This window comes from Bubalus kerabau, chromosome 14 (assembly GCF_029407905.1).
Source record: "Bubalus kerabau isolate K-KA32 ecotype Philippines breed swamp buffalo chromosome 14, PCC_UOA_SB_1v2, whole genome shotgun sequence".
Lineage (NCBI taxonomy): Eukaryota > Metazoa > Chordata > Mammalia > Artiodactyla > Bovidae > Bubalus > Bubalus kerabau.
In genome coordinates, this window is record NC_073637.1 from 54,149,925 (window position 1) to 54,171,663 (window position 21,739).

At 35.9% G+C, this 21,739-nt stretch overlaps 1 protein-coding gene across 3 annotated transcripts in view; it reads left to right on the forward strand.

Annotated features, from left to right (window-relative positions):
• The window catches only part of CSMD3 (CUB and Sushi multiple domains 3), a 1,475,959-nt gene that overhangs the window by 1,115,995 nt on the left and 338,225 nt on the right, over nt 1-21,739 (forward strand). For all 3 annotated transcript variants that reach the window (XM_055546406.1, XM_055546407.1, XM_055546408.1), the window contains 2 exons: nt 7,896-8,034; nt 10,658-10,845. In XM_055546406.1, the coding sequence (XP_055402381.1) occupies nt 7,896-8,034; nt 10,658-10,845 (327 nt within the window). The remainder of the gene's footprint in view (nt 1-7,895; nt 8,035-10,657; nt 10,846-21,739) is intronic.

Sequence of the window (21,739 nt, forward strand, 5' to 3'; positions counted from 1 at the left end):
CGACCCCATGAATCACAGCATGCCAGGCCTCCCTGTCCATCATCAACTCCTGGAGTTCACTCAAACTCACGTCCATCGAGTCAGTGATGCCATCCAGCCATCTCATCCTCTGTCATCCCCTTTTCCTCCTGCCCCCAATCCCTCCCAGCATCAGAGTCTAAATAGGCTGTTATAAAATTCCATTTGTAGACAAGACTTTAGTCAGCAGGTAATAATTTTAGGAAAAACATGTTGAACACTAAATTTTACTTATATGGAGCAGGTTTGGGGAATTTTTTATAAGGATTTTGGTGCTGTGTATTATTTTTTTTTTATAGGGAAAGATCACTTGAGGAGAGGGATATGTATTAGAGCTTCTCAGAAGAAAACAACCTAAAAAAACAAGTCTGAAAAATTGCTAAGCCTGCAGAGAGCTTGATCTCTGAAACTGATAAGAAAGGAGTCCATGATTGGAAATACTATGCCAAAGATTAAACCCTCAACTTTTTAGAAACTTCATAAGTCTATGTGTCAGGCCATGGGGGCATAAAGCATTTTGCTTGTATGTAGAAGTAGTCAGCCTTATAGCAAATACCAAACAGAAGGACAGTCATCTTTAAAAGAGTTAATAGAATTCATTCCAACAAAATTGACAGTGTGAAGATTACTTTGGCATTGCCAGATAGAAAGTAACAGCACTCAACATGAAGGTAAATAGCAAAACCATTAGTGTGGGTGGACTGCTGAGAAAGAGAGTAGACACAAGTAAAACTGAATTGGGGAGAAAAAATAGTAATATTGTAAAACCATTATAAATAGTTGTCCATTTAACTGTCTCATAGAAACTACACTCAGAACAATTCATTAATGTCAGAATTCCATGGAACCTAAATAAAATTTTAATTCATTAAAGTATTTGATTTAAAGAGAATCTTATTTTTGGTGCTTTATGATTAGATATATAAAAATAAAAATGTATTTTCCAAATGTTATTTAAAGTTTTATATATTTAAAGCAAAGCTAATTTTCTTTATTGTTGATCTGTTTGCGATTTATACAAATGTCAGATAATGTCTCTGCTTGTCTCAAAGGTTTTACAGATTTTCAGAATCTGCTGCAGCAATGAAATTTATCAGGAAAACCTCAATAAGTAATTTAAATAATTTAATTAAAAGAATTTTAAAAGACTTTATGCTCGAAGAGTAGTATAATCACAAAATATATTCAGTAAGATACTTAAAATATGTATAATGGATTTTCCTATATCCTATGTGATAAAGAATATACACTATAAATGTAAATGTAGATGTGGCATGTGCATAAAATTGCTAATGATAAAAGATCACTATTTCCTGTGAAAAATAAAACTGAAACAAACCAATAAAATTGCTACCACAGTCCCCCCAAATTACAAATAACACCACTTCCTTAGAATGTGAAAGAAAACACAAAAATATTCTTGCCTTAATTCATACATATATGCATTTGCTATTAGACATATTTTTCTGATACTTTCCAAATTCACATTTGATTTCAAAAGTTCCAAAGACAAAATATGCCATTATTTTTATCAAAGCATGTAGCTACAAATTAGGTTGTCATTCAATCTAGTCATAATTAATCTTCACAAGGAATGCAAGGAGCCAGTAACAATTCAGCAACATTTATAGAATATGTAGTATATGCTAAATCTCACATAGAAAATAACATATAAGACAGTTTTTAGGTTATGGATTAAAGATGAATGCAGACACCTGAAAGGAATATTTAAATAATATATAGTAAGGAAAGTGATAGAGATAGGCAAACGTTGCTATGAATACCAGGTTGTTCTGGACACAGCTGCCATAAAGCCCTGGCTGACTATTTCTAGGAAAACTCCCTGGTGTGTGCTCAGTCACTCTGTCATTTCTGACTCTTTGTGACCCCACAGACTGTAGGTAGTGGCCAGGCGCCTCTGTTCATGGGATTTTCCAGGCAAGAATACTGGAGTGGATTGCTATTTCCTTCTCCAAGGGATCTTCTCAACCCAGGGATGGAACCCATGTCTTTTGAGTCTCCTGTATTGGCAGGCGAATTCTTTACTACTGGAAACTCCCTAGAGGTAGTGATGAATCTTGAGACATAATAAAGAGGTACATAGATGTAGAAGGGAAACAGACATTTCAGGAAAAACAAATAGGATGCATGCTGCTGCTGCTGCTAAGTTGCTTCAGTCGTGTCCGACTCTGTGCGACCCCATAGATGGCAGCTCACCAGGCTCCCCCGTCCCTGGGATTCTCCAGGCAAGAACACTGGAGTGGGTTGCCATTTCCTTCTCCAAAGCATGAAAGTGAAAAGTGAAAGGGAAGTCGCTCAGTCATGTCTGACTCTTAGCGACCCCATGGACCGCGGCCCACCAGGCTCCTCCGTCCATGGGATTTTCCAGGCAAGAGTACTGGAGTGGGGTTCCATTGTCTTCTCCAAATGGGATGCATAAAGGCATGTTAATACAAGGAACAACTAAATAATTATTTGAGTGTAAATTACGTGTATAGATTGGTGGTTGATGCAAATGGAAAGGTTGCAAGGGTTAAGACATGAAAGCTGTACTGGAGTCAGGGCATTATGTTTTAGACAGTGTGAAGTAACAGCAGAATTTTATGCATGGGTATAATCTGATAGGGCTTCCCCAGTGGCTCAGCAGTAAAGATTCCACCTGCAGTGCAGGACACGCAGGTTCACTCCCTTGGTGGAGAAGATACCCTGGAAGAGGGCATGGCAACCCACTCCAGTATTCTTGCCTGGAAAACCCCATGAACAGAGGATCCTGGCAGGCTATAGCCCGTAGGGTCACAAAGACTCAGATACAACTGAAGAGATTTACTTGGAAGATGTATTGGAGGAAATAGATTACACTGTGTGTGTCCTCAATCACTTGGTCATGTCCAACTATGCTAGATTATACTAGAGGCATGAAAAACAAACCAAAAAAAGCAATAATTCTGGAGGCATTTAAGACTCAGATCTAAAAATGTGGTATTAGAGAAGAAAAGATAGAGTGAAAATATCTATGAAGAACTATGAAATGGTGTCTTGGTACTGCTTACTGATAGACTGGAGTCAAAGGGGCAGTGAAGAAATGGAAGAATCTTGGGCTCCTACCTTGGGAATATATGTGGATGGATAATAGTGACAATAAAACAACCTAGGAATATAGGAGAAATTTGAATTAAGGTTTGGGTATATTGGATATTCTGTGTTTGATGTACCCATAGGCTATCAGGTAGAGAGATAAATCAGTAAGCTTGGGGATATGGTTTAGAATTAATCAGGGAAATCTGCTGGAGATGATAGGAAAAAGGAGTTATCAATATATAAGTGGAAGATAAAGTAACAGTTTGGATATGGAATTAAAAGACGCTTACTCCTTGAAAGGAAAGTTATGACCAACCTAGACAGCATATTAAAAAGCAGAGACATTACTTTGCCAACAAAGGTCTGTCTAGTCAAGGCTATGGTTTTTCCAGTGGTCATGTATGGATGTGAGAGTTGGACTGTGAAGAAAGCTAAGCGCCGAAGAATTGATGCTTTTGAATTGTGGTGTTAGAGAAGACTCTTGAGTGTCCCTTGGACTGCAAGGAGATCCAACCAGTCCATCCTAAAGGAGATCAGTCCTGGGTGTTCATTGGAAGGAAGATGCTAAATCTGAAACTCCAATACTTTGGCCACCTCATGCAAAGTGTTGACTCATTGGAAAAGACTCTGATGCTGGGAGGGATTGGGGGCAGGAGGAGAAGGGGACGACAGAGGATGAGATGGCTGGATGGCATCACCAACTCGATGGATATGAGTTTGAGTAAACTCCGGGAGTTGGTGATGGACAGGGAGGCCTGGCGTGCTGCGATTCATGGGGTCACAAAAAGTCAGACACGACTGAGCGACTGAACTGACTGAACTGAATGGGAAGAATGTAATAGAGTGTAAATTAGAGATGATTATGGAAGTAATTCAGGAAAATTACCAAAATTATAAGATGAAGTGAAAGAGGTGCTTGCCAATAAAACTGAGGTCTGTACAAAGACATCAAAAAAAAAAAAAAAAAAAGTGAAATTCCAAAAGGAGAGTGAGTTTAAGGTGAAAGTCAACAGTTAAGGATGATTACAGGTATGAAGAGAAAGATAAAGGCAGAAATTGCATCTTTATTGTCAGTACCAAAGTCATCTGAAGGTGAGCTAAGAAGGGTTTGTGTTGGAGGCAAGGGGGCTAAGAGAAATAGCAATGGCTGGAGAGAGAATGAGAAGTGGGGAGGAACAAATAAAGACATCGAGAATCCCTAAGGAATTAAAAGATTGTCTCGCTATAATTTAAAATGAAAAAATTCTATGCCTGACATAAGTTTTCTCAGGATAAATACTTTGGTGCTTTTCTTTGAAAAATAAGAAACCATATTTTTTTTTTTTTCCAATGTGACATTCTTTGCTAATTATGTTAGTCTGCCTATAGGTATATATAGTACATATGTGATGAAAGAGAATGAGATTAGACTCTTTTTCAGAAGGCTTAGTTGTAAAATAAAAATAAATAAATTCAAAATAATTAAGGAGATAATTTTATTAAAAATGAATTATTATAGAATTTTACCATTGTAATATATAGCAATAACAAATCACTAAGTTATACACCAAGAACTAACAGAGTGTTGTAGGTCTATTGTAATTCAAAAACAAACAAAATCATAGAAAAAGTGATCAGAGTTGTGGTTACCAGAGTCATGGAGTTGGGGAAAGCTACTTGTATGAAGATGGTTAAAAACACAAGATATTTAGCTATCCAGTTAATAAGTCCTAGTGATATAATGTATAATATGATATGAAACACAACTGTATCTTATATGAATATGTAACAATTGTTAGAGTAAATCTTGAGTTATAAGCACAAGAATTTTAATTTTTTCTTTAATTGTTTATCTCTATGATAAGACAGATGTTTACTCAATTCATTGTAGTGATCATTTAAAAGCTAAAAAGGGTTATTACAGGATGGGGGCAGGGACAAACTACTGTGATAGGAAAACATGTGAAAGTAACATCTTCAAGCATCTGAAAAATTAGGAAAAAGGGATTTTGCTCTTATAGAAAAGAGTACACAAGGTGAAAAAGAACAAGGTGTGGGAAGTGAGTTGAAAGGGTGGCCCAGAATGTTGTTCTCTGGGTCCAGCCTGTCCTTAGGTTGTGTGCCGGCTCAAGGCTGAGGGAGAACCAGAGTCCGAGAACCTAGAGAAAGGAGAGAAAATTGAGCAAAGTTTGGTTGTATGCAGTTTATTGTGATTGATCTGTGAGTACAAGCAATTCAACTAATCATTTGAGTCAAAGAAAGGGAGTTTACAAGGTCTGTGCCTGGTTTTGTCACAGAAAACTAAGGGGTCTTATTTAGGAGGTTTTATCTAAGATAAGTGAACCTTATATAGTTAGATGGTAAGGAGAGGATATTCACTGTGAACCCATATAACCAAAAACAGAAGGATAAAGGAATTTCTAAACCATTAGGTAAAATTCAACATTTTCAGCTGAAAAAAAAAAAAGGGAAAGGAAATAGGTTAGAGGGAGCTTTGTTTTATTTTTAGGATGAAAGAGATTTGAGTACCTGTGGACAACAAGGAAGAAGCCAGAGAATAAAGGAGATGAACGAACATAATTCTCAAAAAGAGAAACTGTGTGACCAAATGTAGGGTGTTATCCTGGATTAACAGGAGGGATTCATTACCCTCTGACGGTAGAGAAAAATACTCAGGGAGCATTAAAGTTTGAAGAGGGAGATCTACAGAAAGCTGAGATAGTCTGTTTAATCATTTGATATGATATCACAAAAACATACAGGTGATAGGGTAAATAAATTAAGGCTAAGCAAATAAATATTCTAGGCAGAGTAGGTCATCTGTTGTTACCGTGACACTGAGGGCAAGGTTGCAGAAGGTCATAGGGAGATGAAATAGCAGGCACCCATTATTTAGATGCTTCAATTCAGTTCAGTTCAGTTGCTCAGTCATGTCCGACTCTTGGTGACCCCATAAATTGCAGCACGCCAGGCCTCCATGTCCATCACCAACTTCTGGAGTTCACCCAAACTCATGTCCATTGAGTCAGTGATGCCATCCAGCCATATCATCCTCTGTCATCCCCTTCTCCTCCTGCCCCCAATCCCTCCCAGCATCAGAGTCTTTTCCAATGAGTCAGCTCTTCACATGAGGTGGCCAAAGTACTGGAGTTTCAGCTTTAGCATCAGTCCTTCCAAAGAATACCCAGGGCTGATCTCCTTTAGGATGGACTGGTTGGATCTCCTTGCGGTCCAACGGACTCTCAAGAGTCTTCTCCAACACCACAGTTTAAAAGCATCAATTCTTCGGCACTCAGCCTTCTTCACAGTCCAACTCTCACATCCATACATGACCACTGGAAAAACCATGGCCTTGACTAGAAGGACCTTTGTTGGCAAAGTAATGTCTCTGCTTGAATATGCTATCTAGGTTTGTCATAACTTTCTTTCCAAGGAGTAAGAGTCTTTTAATTTCATGGCTACAATCACCATCTGCAGTGATTTTAGATGATAAAGATTACCAAATTCTAATAATGATATTACATATCTGGGCTCAGGCAAAGAACAAAAATCTGAAATGTTGCCAGAATCAAAATTCTCCTTTGAAAACCAGTTTTGTGCTGTCAAAAGGATCCGGTATAACTTATAACTCAATGATAAAATTTACCTGTGAAAAACTGTGACTTCAAAGCTGAGATACGAGAATGATGATATGTGCACGAGACATCATATGGCACCATGAGAACTCCAGTCTCCATCTCAGTCACTCTCTCTCAGGTGCACACGTGTGTGTTTACCTCCACACTGTCTCACTCCATCACCAGAACCCTCCATATCTCAATTGCTCTAAGTTTCCTAAGCTGCCAACTTTAAATATTATTTTCTTATCAAGCTGTGTTTAACAGGCTCTAACAATAACCCCCTAAAGAATCTGTTCTCTGAATTTCTCTGACAGTTTTTTGGACCTCTCCACTGAAGTGTTACAGAAACCTTTGTCAGGCCATTATAATAACTGTGGTAACTGTCCATTTTCGTCAACAAGTCAGGCAACTAGAATTTAAGAATGTCCTAACATTCAGTTTGTTCTGTGCTGTGCTTAGTCACTCAGACGTGTCTCTTTGTGATCCCCTGGACTCTAGCCGGTCAGGCTCCTCTCTTCATCCAGACTCTCTAGGCAAGGATACTGGAATGGGTTGTTATGCCCTCACCCAGTGGATCTTCCTGAACCAGGGATCAAATCCAGGTCTCCTGCATTGCAGGCAGATTCTTTACCAGCTAAGCTACCAGGGAAGTCCTAACATTCAGTTTAGGAGTGTTTTATTATAAAGTTATATTGGTTCTCAGTTATCCATTTTCACATGTTAACTATTATCAAAGCCTCTTCTTCCATAAATAAAGGTATCAGGGAACATTTGAAAATGAACCAAATACTTCATATTCTATTATCCCACATATTACTAGAGATTTTGCTTTGCTTTGTTTCTATCTTTTTTTCTCGGTAACCTTCAGAGTTTTTCTTAGTAATTATGAGGAAATCATTTTTACTCCTCTTAATGTGTTTCTTTTATAAGAATCAAAATAGTAATAGCAAGGGAGAGAAGTATAAATGTAACTTTTTCTTGTCTTTTAAATCCAATAAAGGAGCTAAATTCACTCTATGCATGTATTTAGTATTTTAATGGTCTTTCTTGAAAGATCATGCAGTATTTAAGCATCCAGTACTATAAAAAATTGAGTTTGTACAAAAACCTCTAAACTTTTTTAGATATGTGTTCTCTAAATACTGATAGATAATTTTATTAATCACTTAAGGGATTTTGTTTGTTTGTTTTAAATTAAAGCACCCTGTGGAGGCAATTTAACAGGATCTTCAGGATTTATTCTTTCGCCAAACTTTCCTCATCCATATCCCCATAGTAGGGACTGTGACTGGACCATCACCGTCAATGCAGACTATGTTATCTCCTTGGCATTTATCAGGTGAGTTCCTATCCCTTTCCACAGCTTAAAAATTGTTCTGTTTATTTTGAATTAGCATTTGCACTAGGAAATATTTATTTTTACATGACATTTTACTTTTTTTTTTTTTTTACCAATTTCAATACTAGTATTTTGCAATAAACAATTTAAATATAACAGCATAGATTCCAACGTAGTTCTGCAGGCTAATGAGTGTGCATCACTCACCAGTTTCCAGTATAGAGGAAACCTGTTAAAGGTTGAATAGTTTATTGATTTTCATGAAACATTATCTCTTCATAACCTTTCCTCTCTCCCTGAACTTACTATCATTGCTTCAAAAGATTCTATGTTTCCTAAACTTAAAGATTAAAAGGTCAGCATTTTGAGGAATGTTTCCTCCCATATGTGCACCATCAAAAATGTCTTTGAAGTATCTGTGCAGCACCATTATTGGGCTTGGGAAAATATATATATACCACGTACCATTCTTTCTGGTGGTCTCATTAAGTCAACTGTCAAGAATTTGATGGGTAAACTTCATGTAATTTCTCAGCAGAATTTGTCTTCTGATGGAACTTTACATAAGGTGTTCAAAATTTACATTTGTTGTTTAGCAGTATCAGTTGAAAAGTTAGCTTAGTACTGACAGTGGAGGATGCAGCTTCTTGTGTGGCAAAGAAATTACTGAGTTTAAGCCCCAGCTCTGTTGTTATCATTTGTGTTACCTTGGGTAAGTTATTATCTGAATGAGTAATATCATAATATATGATTTTTTAATAATATTATTTGAGCCTCTGATTCCTCACATGAAGTAACAGCTGTATCACAAAACCAGGCCTAATTCTTTTCCTTAAGATTTCAATGGGAATGTTAGGTATCAGCAACTTAAAGAGTTTCTACCTAGAAATGTTCCTGATCTTAGTGTCCAAGACTAAAGTCTGCTGGCTCTTGTAACACAGCTCTTCCATCTGCTAGCATATCACAGCTGCTTGGTTTTTATGTAAATTTTTAAGCTGAACATTTTTTCTAATATATGAAAGTGAAAGTCACTCAGTCATGTCTGACTCTTTGCAGCCCCATGGACTATATGGTCTGTGGAATTCTCCAGACCAGAATATTCGTGTGAGTAGTGTTTCCCTTCTCCAGGGGATCTTCCCAACCCAGGAATCAAACCCAGGTCTTCCGCAATTCTGGCAGATTCTTTACCAGCTAAGCCACAAAGGAAACCAATATATGAAACCTAGATTAAAAAAAAAAAAAAAAAAAAAAAAAACTAGAAAAAAGATAATTCAAATTCATGAAAAATTTCAAAAGTATAAATATATGGAATTTTTATTTCTATAATTTGTAGTAGTACATTGATAATGGTAACAACAAAGCAACACTTGATGGCAATGTTGGTTATATGCCAAGACCCAGTTATAAGACAATTTTCCGAAGTAAATACTGTAATTCTCATTTTTACCGTAGAGGAAATGGCAGTACAAACATTAAAAATGTCAGGATGCATGATACAAGGTTTAATTTACTTTAAAATTGTTTTAGTTAATAACTGAATGGTAGAAGGTTGTATTACATGAAGTGTGTGCGCAGAAGTTGATTTACTGTTGTATCATTGATTACGTGACCTAAGAGAGACTACTGACATATCACGCTCTCATTGGGAAAATGGAAATGATAATCTCTTCCTTATACCACAGGATTATTGACAAAAAACAAGTTAATATTTATGAAACTATTTGTAAAAGATAGAGTGTACTATCTTCCCAGGTTTTTAGGAAAAATAATCATTATATTTATGTCTTCAGTTTTCTAAGTGTGTGGGTTCTATAATCATTATAGGACAATTCTCATACTTTGAAGGTTGTTAAGGCAAGTTTATTATGCAAGTTTGAAACATTTAAATATTGATTTGAATAGTTTATGTGCTCAAATGTCTTTATTTGCACACTGTTTACTTTTGGTGAAGAGTATATTGGCTCAATTTGCCTACATTAAGTTCTAAAAGAAGAAAATATATTTACTTTCAAGGAAAAGAATACCTAGTACAATGTGCAGTGCTTTGAATAATTTAAATGCAGATTTTATCTTTCCAAATTTTGTTTGAATCTGGTATGTAGAGTTCAGTTTTAAAACAAGAATGCTCTTAAATTTTGAAGTTCAAGGCAAATAGATTCACGGACAAAGCAAAAAGCGATGCAAAATATCTGGTGAAAAATTTTAAAATACAGTTAATGTCTTACACATTTTACTGATATAAAGTAACTTAAGGATATGTAGCTAACAAGGACACAAGCATCTTGAACCTAAACTCTGACTGCAAATCCTGTATCAATTATCAGCTTAAACATTGTTAGCCTTACAGTCATTTGTATTCCCTGTAGACATAATGCCAACTTAGAAATACTTGAAAATATCAAGATGTCTTCTTTCTTTTTCTAGTGCTGATTTTATATGCATATTCAGTGTGCTGTTGCCAGGGGGATTTTTAAATTGACTTATTTTGACAGAATCTGTTATTTTTAAATATAATGATTGAATTAATATATAATTTATGGGACTATTATGATTAAAACCATAGCAATAACCATTTCACTTTTTTCTTCCTTCCTTCCTTCCTTTCTTTTTTCTTTTCTTTTAGTTTTAGCATAGAACCAAACTATGATTTCCTCTATATATATGATGGGCCAGACAGTAATAGTCCCTTGATTGGAAGTTTTCAAGACAGCAAATTACCGGAGAGGATAGAAAGCAGCTCAAATAACATGCATTTGGCTTTTCGGAGTGATGGATCTGTTAGTTACACTGGATTCCATTTAGAGTATAAAGGTAAATGTGAACATTTGATTTTAGCATCATGATTTAAATTGTGAATATTTTATATGAGAGAATAATGTCATATTGGCCATTGTCAGCGGTTAGTTATATGTGCAGTTCTTAAAGCATACTACCTGCAATTCATCTCACAAAAGAGCACTCACTGTAGACTTTTCCTATGAGCGAGAAGGAAATTAGCATTTCCTAATTACTACCAAAGGAAATGTATCACACAAACAAATAAGCCATTAGGATACTGCAGAAGTTGGCTGAGACCACAAAATATTTCTTAAAAAACAAAGTCATTTTTGGAAGCTGAAGTTTCACTTGAATATCAAATATTCAGAGACTACTCTCATGGATAAAAATATTCAAAAGTATACGATTCACAAAATATTTTGACAATTATACTCAGAAAACATCTGAAAATATTTAAATAGGTCAACATTTAGAATAGGGTGAATATAATATGCTCTAAATCAAATCCCTTATGACTATACAGTGGAAGTGAGAAACATATTCAAGAGATTGGATCTGATAGACAGAGTGCCTGAAGAACTATGAACCTAAGTTAGTGACATTGTACAGGAGACAGGGATCAAGACCATCCCTAAGAAAAAGAAATGCAAAAAACCAAAATGGTTGTCTGATGAGGCCTTACAAATATCTGTGAAAGGAGAAAAGGAAAGATATCTTTTAAATCAAGATAACAAGATAAGATATCTTATATTATATAATGGGCATATGCCCATTTGAATACAGAGTTCCAAAGAATAACAAGGAGAGATAAGAAATTCTTCCTCAGTGATCAATGCAAAGAAATAGAGGAAAACAATAGAATGGGAAAGACTAGAGATCACTTCAAGAAAATTAGAGATACCAAGGAAAAATTTCATGCAAAGATGAGCACAATAGAGAAAAGAAATGGTATGGACCTAACAGAAGCAGAAAATATTAAGAAGAGGTGGCAAGAATACACAGAAGAACTATTAAAAAAAAAAATCTTCATGACCCAGATAATCACAATGCTGTGATCACTCAGAGCCAGACATCCTGGAATGTGAAGTCAAGTGGACCTGAGGAAGCATCTCTATGAATAAAGCTAGTAGAGGTGATGGAATTCCAGCTCAGCTATTTCCAATCTTAAAAGATGATGCTGTGAAAGTACTGCACTGAGTATGCAAGCAAATTTGGAAAACTCAGCACTGGCCACTGGACTGGAAAAGGTCACTTTCATTCCAATCCCAAAGAAAGTCAATGCCAAAGAATGCTCAAACTACTGCACAATTGTACTCATCTCACATGCTAGTAAAGTAATGCTCAAAATTCTCCAAGCCAGGCTTCAACAGTGCATGAACAGTGAACTTCCAGATGTTTGAGGTGGATTTAGAAAAAGCAGAGGAACAACAGATCAAATTGCCAACATGTGTTGGATCATTGAAAAAGCAAAAGAGTTCCAGAAAAAACATCTACTTCTGTTTCGTCGACTATGCCTAAGCCTTTGTGTGGATCACAATAAACTGTGAAAAATTCTGAAAGAGATGGGAATACCAGACCACCTGACCTGCCTCTTGAGAAATCTGTATGCAGGTCATGAAGCAACAGTTAGAATTGGACATGGAACAACAGACTGGTTCCAAATCAGGAAAGGAGTACGTCAAGGCTGTAAATTGTCACCATGCTTATTTAACTTATATGCAGAGTACATCATGAGAAACTCTGGGCTGGAGAAAGCACATGCAGGAATCAAGATTGCCAGGAGAAATATCAATAGCCTCAGATATGCAGATGACCCACCCCTATGGCAGAAAGTGAAGAACAAAAGAGCCTCTTGATGAAAGTGAAAAAGGAGAGTGAAAAAGTTGGTTTAAAACTCAACATTCAGAACACTAAGATCATGGCAACTGGTCCCATCACTTCATAGCAAATAGATGGGAAAACAGTGGAAACCATGACAGACTTTATTTTGGGGGGTTCCAAAATCACTGCAGAAGGTGACTGCAGCCATGAAATTAAAAGACATTTGCTCCTTGGAGGGAAGGTTATGACCAACCTAGACAGCATATTGAAAATCAGAGACATTCCTTTGCCAACAAAGTTCCATACAGTCAAAGGTACAGTCTTTCCAGCAGCCATGTATGGATGTGAGAGTCGGACTTTAAAGAAAGCTGAGCAGTGAAGAATTGGTGCTTTTGAACTGTGGTGATGGATAAGACACTTGTGAGTCCCTTGGACTGCAAGGAGATCCAACCAGTTCATCCTAAAGGAAATCAGTCCTGAATATTCATTGAAAAGACTAATGCTGAAGCTGAAACTCCAATTCTTTGGTCACCTGATGCGAAGAACTGACTCATTTGAAAAGACCCTGATGCTGGGAAAGATTGAAGGTGGGAGGAAAAGGGGACGACAGAGGATGAAATGGTTGAATGGCATCACCGACTCTATGGACATGAGTTTGAGTAAGCTGTGGGAGTTAGTGATAGACAGGGAGGCCTGGCATGATGCAGTCCACGGGGCCGCAGAGTCAGACACGACTGAGGGATTGAACTAAACTGAATATGACATGGTAATGAATATAATATTTTATAACATTTCTGTATTTAAATGAATTAATATTAAGATATATATGGATATTTCTTGGGCCTTCCCAGGTGGCACTAGTGGTAAAGAAACCCCCTGCAAATGCAGGAGATGTAAGAGAGTCGGGTTTGATCCCAGGGTCAGGAAGGGCACAGCAACCCACTCTAGTATTCTTGCATGGAGAATCCCATGAAGAAAGAAGCCTGGTAGGCTAAGGTCCATAAGGTTGAAAAGAGTCGGACATGACTGAAGGGACTTAGCATGTACATATATGGATATTTATAAATATAAGTTTTCTATTCAATGCATATAAGGACAAATTAGATCTTATTAGTTTAAAGTTAAATTTTATTTTTCAAAAATTAATTCTATAAAGGATACTGATAAAGGGGTCATTTGAGTTATGTAAATGCATACTTTGAATTTATTACTTACTGCTTTGATTTTATTTTTTTCCCCACTATAGAATATTTTAAGTAGGTAAAAGTTATACAGAATAGTAAAACAAACTTCAAAGTATTTCTATCCAATTTGACAGACTTTTAACATGGTGTTATATTTGCTTCAAATCTTGTTATTCTTGTTTTAAGAAATATTCAATTGAAACTTCTGAATTTGCACTGGGAAGAGAGGTGTGTTTTTTTTTTTTGTGGTTGTTATTGTTTCTTTTAAGGGTTATCAAAAGAAGTCAAGCTGAAACCCTGCCTTAAATACATTTTCAGCTAGAGACAAAAGAAAATGTTGGGAGTAGTGGTTTGGGACTTCAAAGGAGAAAAAGGCAATCCACATTGATGGAAAAGTAAATGTTTGATACATAAATGTTTGCTGGGCTGTGCAGAGACAAGGAGATAAAAAGTGGATTCTGCTCTCTAGCCCCTGCTGAGTTTCCACTGCTGCAACCTAGCCTATAGTGATTGCAGATGTCTTTGGTCATCAGTCAGTCAGTTCAGTCACTCAGTCGTGTCCAAAAATTTGTGACTTCATGGACTACAGCCATGGACTATGCCAGGCTTCCTGTCCATCACCAACTCCCAGAGCTTACTCAGACTCATGTCCATCGAGTAGGTGATGCCATCCAATCATCTCATACTCTGTCGTCCCCTTCTCCTCCTGCCTTCAATCTTTCCCAGCATCAGGGTCTTTTCCAAGGAGTCAGTTCTTTGCATCAGGTAGCCAAAGTTTTGGAGTTTCAGCTTCAGCATCAGTCCTTCCAATGAATATTCAGGACTAATTTCCTTTAGGATTGACTGGTTTGATCTCCTTGCAGTTGTGGGGACTCTCAAGAGTCTTCTCCAACACCACAATTCAAAACATCAGTTCTTTGGTGCTCAGCTTTGTTTATGGTCCAGCTCTCACATCCACACATGACTACTGGAAAAGCCATAGCTTTGACTAGATGGACCTTAGTTAGCAAAGTAATGTTTCTGATTTTTAACGTGCTGTCTAGGTTGGTCATAACTTTTGATTTGAGGAGCAAGCGTCTTTTAAATTCATGGCTGCAGTCACCATGTGCAGTGATTTTGGAGCCAAAAAAACACAAAGTTTCTTACTGTTTCCATTGTTTCTCTATCTATTTGCCATGAAGTGATGGGACCAGATGCCACGATCTTAAGTTTTTTGAATGTTGAATTTGATGCCAGCTTTTTTACTCTCCTCTTTCACTTTCATTAAGAGCCTCTCTTCTTTGATTTCTGCCATAAGGGCCCATCTTTGGTCAGAAATGTATTCTATTTTAGGTACATGCCCTTCAGCTAAATTTTTAGGTAGCTAAGTGGGAGGTAAAAAGACTATGTTTCTGTTTCTTGAAAATAATCACCCAAAATCAATATGTATGCCAAAGAGGCATATTTTGAGGTGGTAAATTTTGGTCTATGAGTCTCTCATCTTACAGAACAAAGTAAGAAAATGGCCTTGTCAGTGGAAGAACATATGAGCTATTTGGTACCAAACAGTAGGTGATTCTTTGGTAGCTCAGAAGAATTTCAGATTCTTTACCATCTGGAGAGCAATGAGGGAGACCTGGGCTTAAGCCCTGGGTTGAGAAGATCCTTTGGAGAAGATCTCCTGGAGAAGGGAATGGCTGGCTACCTACTCCAGTATTCTTGCCTGGAGAATTTGGTGGATAGATGAGCCTAGTGAGCTATAGTTTATAGGGTCACTCATGATTGAAGTGATTAACGCTTTCACTTTCAGTAAGAATTTAGGATGACCAGCTATTTATTAGGGTTGTATGAAAATGTTAGCTGCTCCAAACCAGAGGATCATGGGCAAGCTTACACCTTGTGACTATGGGTTAGAAAACATTGATATTCTAGAGAGTTGAGCTTGAGCAATGTGCCAAACTCTCCCACTGAAAAAGTCTCCCCATGCCATACACAAGAACCCAACTAACTGGCTATCTGCACAAATCATGAGTAGTCAAGATTATTTTCAGACACTCCTATTCCCTTTATGACCATATCCTCCTAATTATTAATTCAATGCTTATCTTTTCCATGTATGTATGCTTGTACATATATTTATATTTTCCATCATGTACATTTCCTTCATTCTATTTTTGTAAAACATATTTTCATCATGTACACATCCTTATGAAAATTGTTTTTTCCCTCTACATTATTTCTGAGATATACCAATGATAAGAGACATGTAGACTTAGTTCATTAATTTCTTTATGATATTCTATCATATGACTACCACAAGTAATTTGTAAATTTTTCTGATAGATACTTAGGTTAAGTTTTCTGTTAGGAATCATGATGATATAGCCATCCTTTTGAATGCTTTGTTGAATATATCTATTAGATTCTAAAATATCTGTATATCTAAGAGTGGTAATACTAGATCAAAGGATATAAACCTTTTGAATCTAACTACATATCCCCTAATTACTCCCAGAAGAGGCTATACCAATTTATATTCTCAACAGCATAGAAAGCATTTAATAACCTCCACATTTTCTGAGTTATAACTGACAAAAACATTGTACTAAATTTAGGTGTTTGTATGACATAATGATTTAATAAACGTATGTATTGCAAAATGATTACTATATTAAGTCTATATAGCATCATCACCACTGCATATAGTTACAATTATTTTTTTCTTGTAATGAGAACTTGTTAAGATATATTCCCTTAGCAACTTTCAAATATAGAATATATATATTCTTAAGTATTGTCACCATGCTGTATATTACATCCCTAGAGCATACTTATCTTATAACCGGAAGTTTGTACATTTCAGGGAGAAAAAAATTGTCCTCTATTCTTCTAGATTCTTCTAGCTGATCTAAGAATTAAATTGATATGAGACAGATTAACAGGAGAAAATCAAACAAGTTTTATAATGTGTATACTTCGGAGAGATTTTGAAAACTGAAAACCTTTTCCTGAGAACTAATTATCTTCATGCAAGTTCTCAAATGTATATACATAAAAATGTTCACAGTGCTCTCTTGCATTTTCTGTTGCTGTATTTTTTTATTGGAATTTCTTGGTATTTTTGTTAATATTACTGTCACATAATTTACTTATTCCCTATTTTCTCTAGATTGGCTTTTATTTTTATAATTAAAAACAATTAAATAACTTATTAATTTTCATATTTTTCTCCTCTTCTATTATGAGCTTTTGAGGGCTGTGTATTTTCCTCAAAGCACCACTGTAGCTGCTTTGCAAATGTTGGGATATGTAGAGTTTTATTATTTTACAATTTTAATTTGTTCTAATTGTACTGCCTTTTGATTTTTCCTCTACTTAAGAGCTATTTACAAGTGCTTACATGTCTTACAATAAATTTCATTCTATACTTAATTATGAATTTCTAGCTTACTTGTACTGTGGTCAAATGTGTATGATTCCAGTTCTTGGTGTGTCTAAAGATTTGTTTTATGACCTCTATATGGTTAGTTTTAACCATATAAAGCATACACACTCCCTGTGTGCTTGGAGAAAAGAGTGTCATCTAATTTATGGGTGCAGTTCTTTTTTAATATATATACTCATTAAATTAAGTTCTCTATGTATCTTTATTGATTATGTGTGTCCTTTGCCATTTAAAAAAACTGCTTGGTCTAGCAATTATTAAAATAGTTGGGGAAATCTATTATAATTTTTTGTAATTAATTAATTTTTCATCTTTTTCTTAAAATAGTGATTTTTTTTTTGCTATATTATCGGAACCCATTTTTGGGTACATATATACATATTTTTAATCTTATTTTGAGCTTTCTATTCCTTCTGCTTTTTTTCTTGTACTAGCACAAATTTCTCCTTTTATCAAAGTCATATAATTACTTGATATTTTATTGTTCATTTATTTCCTTATTTATTTACTGTGCACACTCCCATTTATGCCCGTCAATCCCTGTGCTGTGCTTAGTCGCTCAGTCATGTCTGACTCTTTGCATCCCCATGGACTGTAGCCCAGCAGTCTCCTCTGTCCATGGGATTTTCCAGGAAGAATACTGGAGTAGGTTGCCATGCCCTTCTCCAGAGGATCTTCCCAACCCAGGGATTGAACCGTGTGATTGAACCCATTGCAGGCAGATTTTTTACCATCTGTGTCACCAGGGAAGCCCAAGAATACTAGAGTGGGTAACCTATCCCTTCTCCAGGGAAACTTCCCAACCCAGGAATAGAACCAGGGTCTCCTGAATTCTAGGTGGATTCTTTACCAGCTGAGCTACGTGGGAAGCCCCACTCAATCGCTACACATATACCAGAAAAACAAACTTCTTTAGAGCAAGAACTCTATTTACTGCTATACAATGAACTTATTAGAATAATGCCTACATACACAGTAATTGTTTGATAATTACTTAGCTGATTTTGAGTTGCTTAAAGAGGTATTTTATATTTTAAATCAAGATATGATTAGAATAATAACATACTGAAATCTAAGGAAACTTAGAGACACATTCATGTCCTGTATTTTACAAATGAGAACTTGGCTTTTTAGGAATATCTGCAAAGTGATAGCTTTATAAACAAGACTCAGTTAAAAAGAGATAGAGAACTGTAAGCAAGTCAGTAAAGCTAGGCTCTATTGTGAGTTTGTATTTAACAAAGCATTTCCAGAGATTCATAGGATAACAGATACAGGAAGAACGCCACAAATACTACAATACTCAGGGCTGCTGCTGCTGCTGCTAAGTCTCTTTAGTCGTGTCCGACTCTGTGCGACCCCATAGATGGCAGTGCACCAGGCTCCACCATCCCTGGGATTCTCCAGGCAAGAACACTGGGGTGGGTTGCCATTTCCTTCTCCAATGCATGAAAGTGAAAAGTGAAAGTGAAGTGCAGATGATACTAATTTACTACAGAATTCTTTCTCATGGAAACTGGACTTGACTTCACAATCCTTTCTCTCGTAATATCCATGTAGTCATTATTAAATTCATGTCATTTAGCACTTGAGATAAAATCTACTCACCATATCTTAAACTAAATGTATTGCCCTTCCTATTTCCCATCTTGGTCAATTTCTGTGTCCCATTATTTCTGAAAAGCTACAATTTATGCCACCACAGGAAAAAGGCCACTGATGCATTTTTTTAAAAAGACAATGTTAAGTACCTATTATGTACTTTACTCCAAGTACAGTTATTAGCTCTTTCAATACAGTATCTCTTTCTTTCCCATTAGCAAAAACACTTGTAAATGCAACAAAATGTTAATTAACAGCATTATCGGGTAGGTATTACTATACCTATTTTCAAATGATGAAATTGAGAATCAGATTGTTAAAGTGAATTGCAAATGATGGCATAAATTATCACTACCAATAAGAGTAAAGGAAAATAAAAATGTGAGTACAGGCAGAGAAATACATAAGCATTCCATGAACTACAGTCCATCTTGTACCCTGCAACTACTGCCTACCATCCTCGGTTACTATACCAGTGCCCATTTACACACAATTCCTTGAGGTCTTATTTTTATACTCCAGATGGTATTTCTTTACAATGTTATTGCTAAGTTTATGGTATTCCCGAAATCCAACCTAATTAACTTTCTGGACTGGCTCTCAAAACTCTCAACTCTCCCCATAGAATTTCATCCCCCACTTTAGGGTCTCCAGGATCTGTCTTTTCTTATCAGTCACCCTACTTTCTATTTTTATTAAAAAAAAAAGTTAGCTCTTTAATTGCCTGGTTCTTTAAAACTGATAAAGTGGTCTTTTTGTTTATTTCTGCCATAGCCAAGCAAACATGTCAAAATTTTCAAGATAAAATGTACACCTGCAAAAGAAATTGACATATAACTGGAGGTCCTGGATAGTAAAAAATATTTGTTTTTCATTTGTAATCATGTTATATACTTTATTTTAAGCATGTTGATTTCTATTAGCTCTGAAAAAGTAAAGTTTTTAGGTCCCAACTCACTCCAAATACTGGTATTTATAGGTCTTTATTTAAAAAGCTATAGGTTCAGCACCTACTTCTACAGAGCTCACACCAGATTATAGTTGCTATTGTTTGTGTTCATACTTATCTCTTCATTTCCCTCTTGAAGATAGACACTGAACCTTATTTTTGTTTATTTGCAAATACATAGGAGTTCTGCAAACAAAGCATTTGAATGGTGAACAAATGCTATAGTCAAACATTGCAAATACACAGCCTGCTAATAATAGAGATTCTGAAAGGAATACTACTTTTATTTACAAAAAGCAAATGCTATATGGCAAAAACCACCACAATATTGTAAGTAATTAGTCTCCAATTAAAATTTTTTAAAAATCAAATGGTAGATATGCTTTAATGTTGTAGACAATAGTTGCTGCTGCTTCTGCTAAGTCGCTTCAGTGGTGTCCAACTGTGTGCGACCCCATAGATGGCAGCCCACCAGGCTCCCCTGTCCCTGGGATTCTCCAGGCAAGAACACTGGAGTGGATTGCCATTTCCTTCTCCAATGCATGAAAATGAAAAGTGAAAGTGAAGTCGCTCAGTCGTGTCCGACTCCTAGCAACCCCATGGACTGCAGCCTACCAGGCTCCTCCGTCCATGGGATTTTCCAGGCAAGAGTACTGGAGTGGAGTGCCATTGCCTTCTCTGTAGACAATAGTAAACTGAAATAAATAGATATTTGAAGGTAAGGGGAGATGTTTTATTAACTTGAAAGCAATGTCCCCAAAGAGTTTAGATCAACCTAGTCTCCAGTAGTCTTCCCTGAAGAATCCCCATGGACAGAGGAGCCTAGAAGGCTGCAGTTCTTGGGGTGGCAAAGAGTCGGACATGACTGAGTGACTATACACGGTAAATTAATGTAATTTCAATGAGATACAATATTAAATGTATACTTGATAAACATTTTAGCTTAATGCTATCTTTTGCATTGTTTTGTATTAAGGTTATTTTTAATTATGTTAATAAGTATATTTTAAATATTTAATAGGTGTAACTCATAGGAGTGATGATTATATTATTTAAACAAAATATTTACATGAAGAAGAGAGTATAGATACAGTTTTGTGCTTCTGAAGGGGACTTCCTGGCAGCTGCTGTTTTATCTGATAGGTACCAAAAATCTACAGTGAAAGATTTATGAATGGTTGTTTATATATGGGATAAGTTAGCCACCTGCTTCAAGAACCTTCAAATATAGTCAATTAGTTTCTGAATTAATATATCAATTTAAGGTAAGACATATCTTTTCATAGAGCAACCTATTACATTTCAGCTTTACTTTCAGGTATTTTTCAGCAATTATTTAATTTCCAATTGTTTAATCAACAGTATTTTCCAAAATAAAAGAGATACATCTGTGGTTTATATTTAATTTCCATAATGTGAACTATGGGTCTTCCAAAAGAAAGAGATCCTTTTGGGAATTACTATGATCTGAGGGGACTACAATGCATACACAGCTTGAAGGGAATTTAGCTCTTAGTTTCTAAGTTCATGCTAGCAGGTATATGCCCAATGGCACTATTCTGGAAATAAAAAGCAGCTGAATATTATATACTCTGGTGACATCTCAAAAATAAAAATAACATATAACTTATTATCTACAAAACAACACTATTCTTAATAATGGTCCTTTCATGAGTATATACCTGTATGTGGGAATAAACTTTGAAGTTTGTTAAAGACTAACCTTTAACAACAAAAATATTATGGTTCTTATTAGCCCAGGAAAAAAATGTATTTATAAACAAGTCATTAAGTATTAATTGAACAAACATTATTTAGTTATTGTCATGCCTGATGCAAAGCATGATAAAAACTTTATAATGATATAGATATTGTGCTTATTATAATTTCATCTATGTCTTCCTTAATAAAATGAAAACAAAAGCATGATAAAGCTTTAATTTTTCC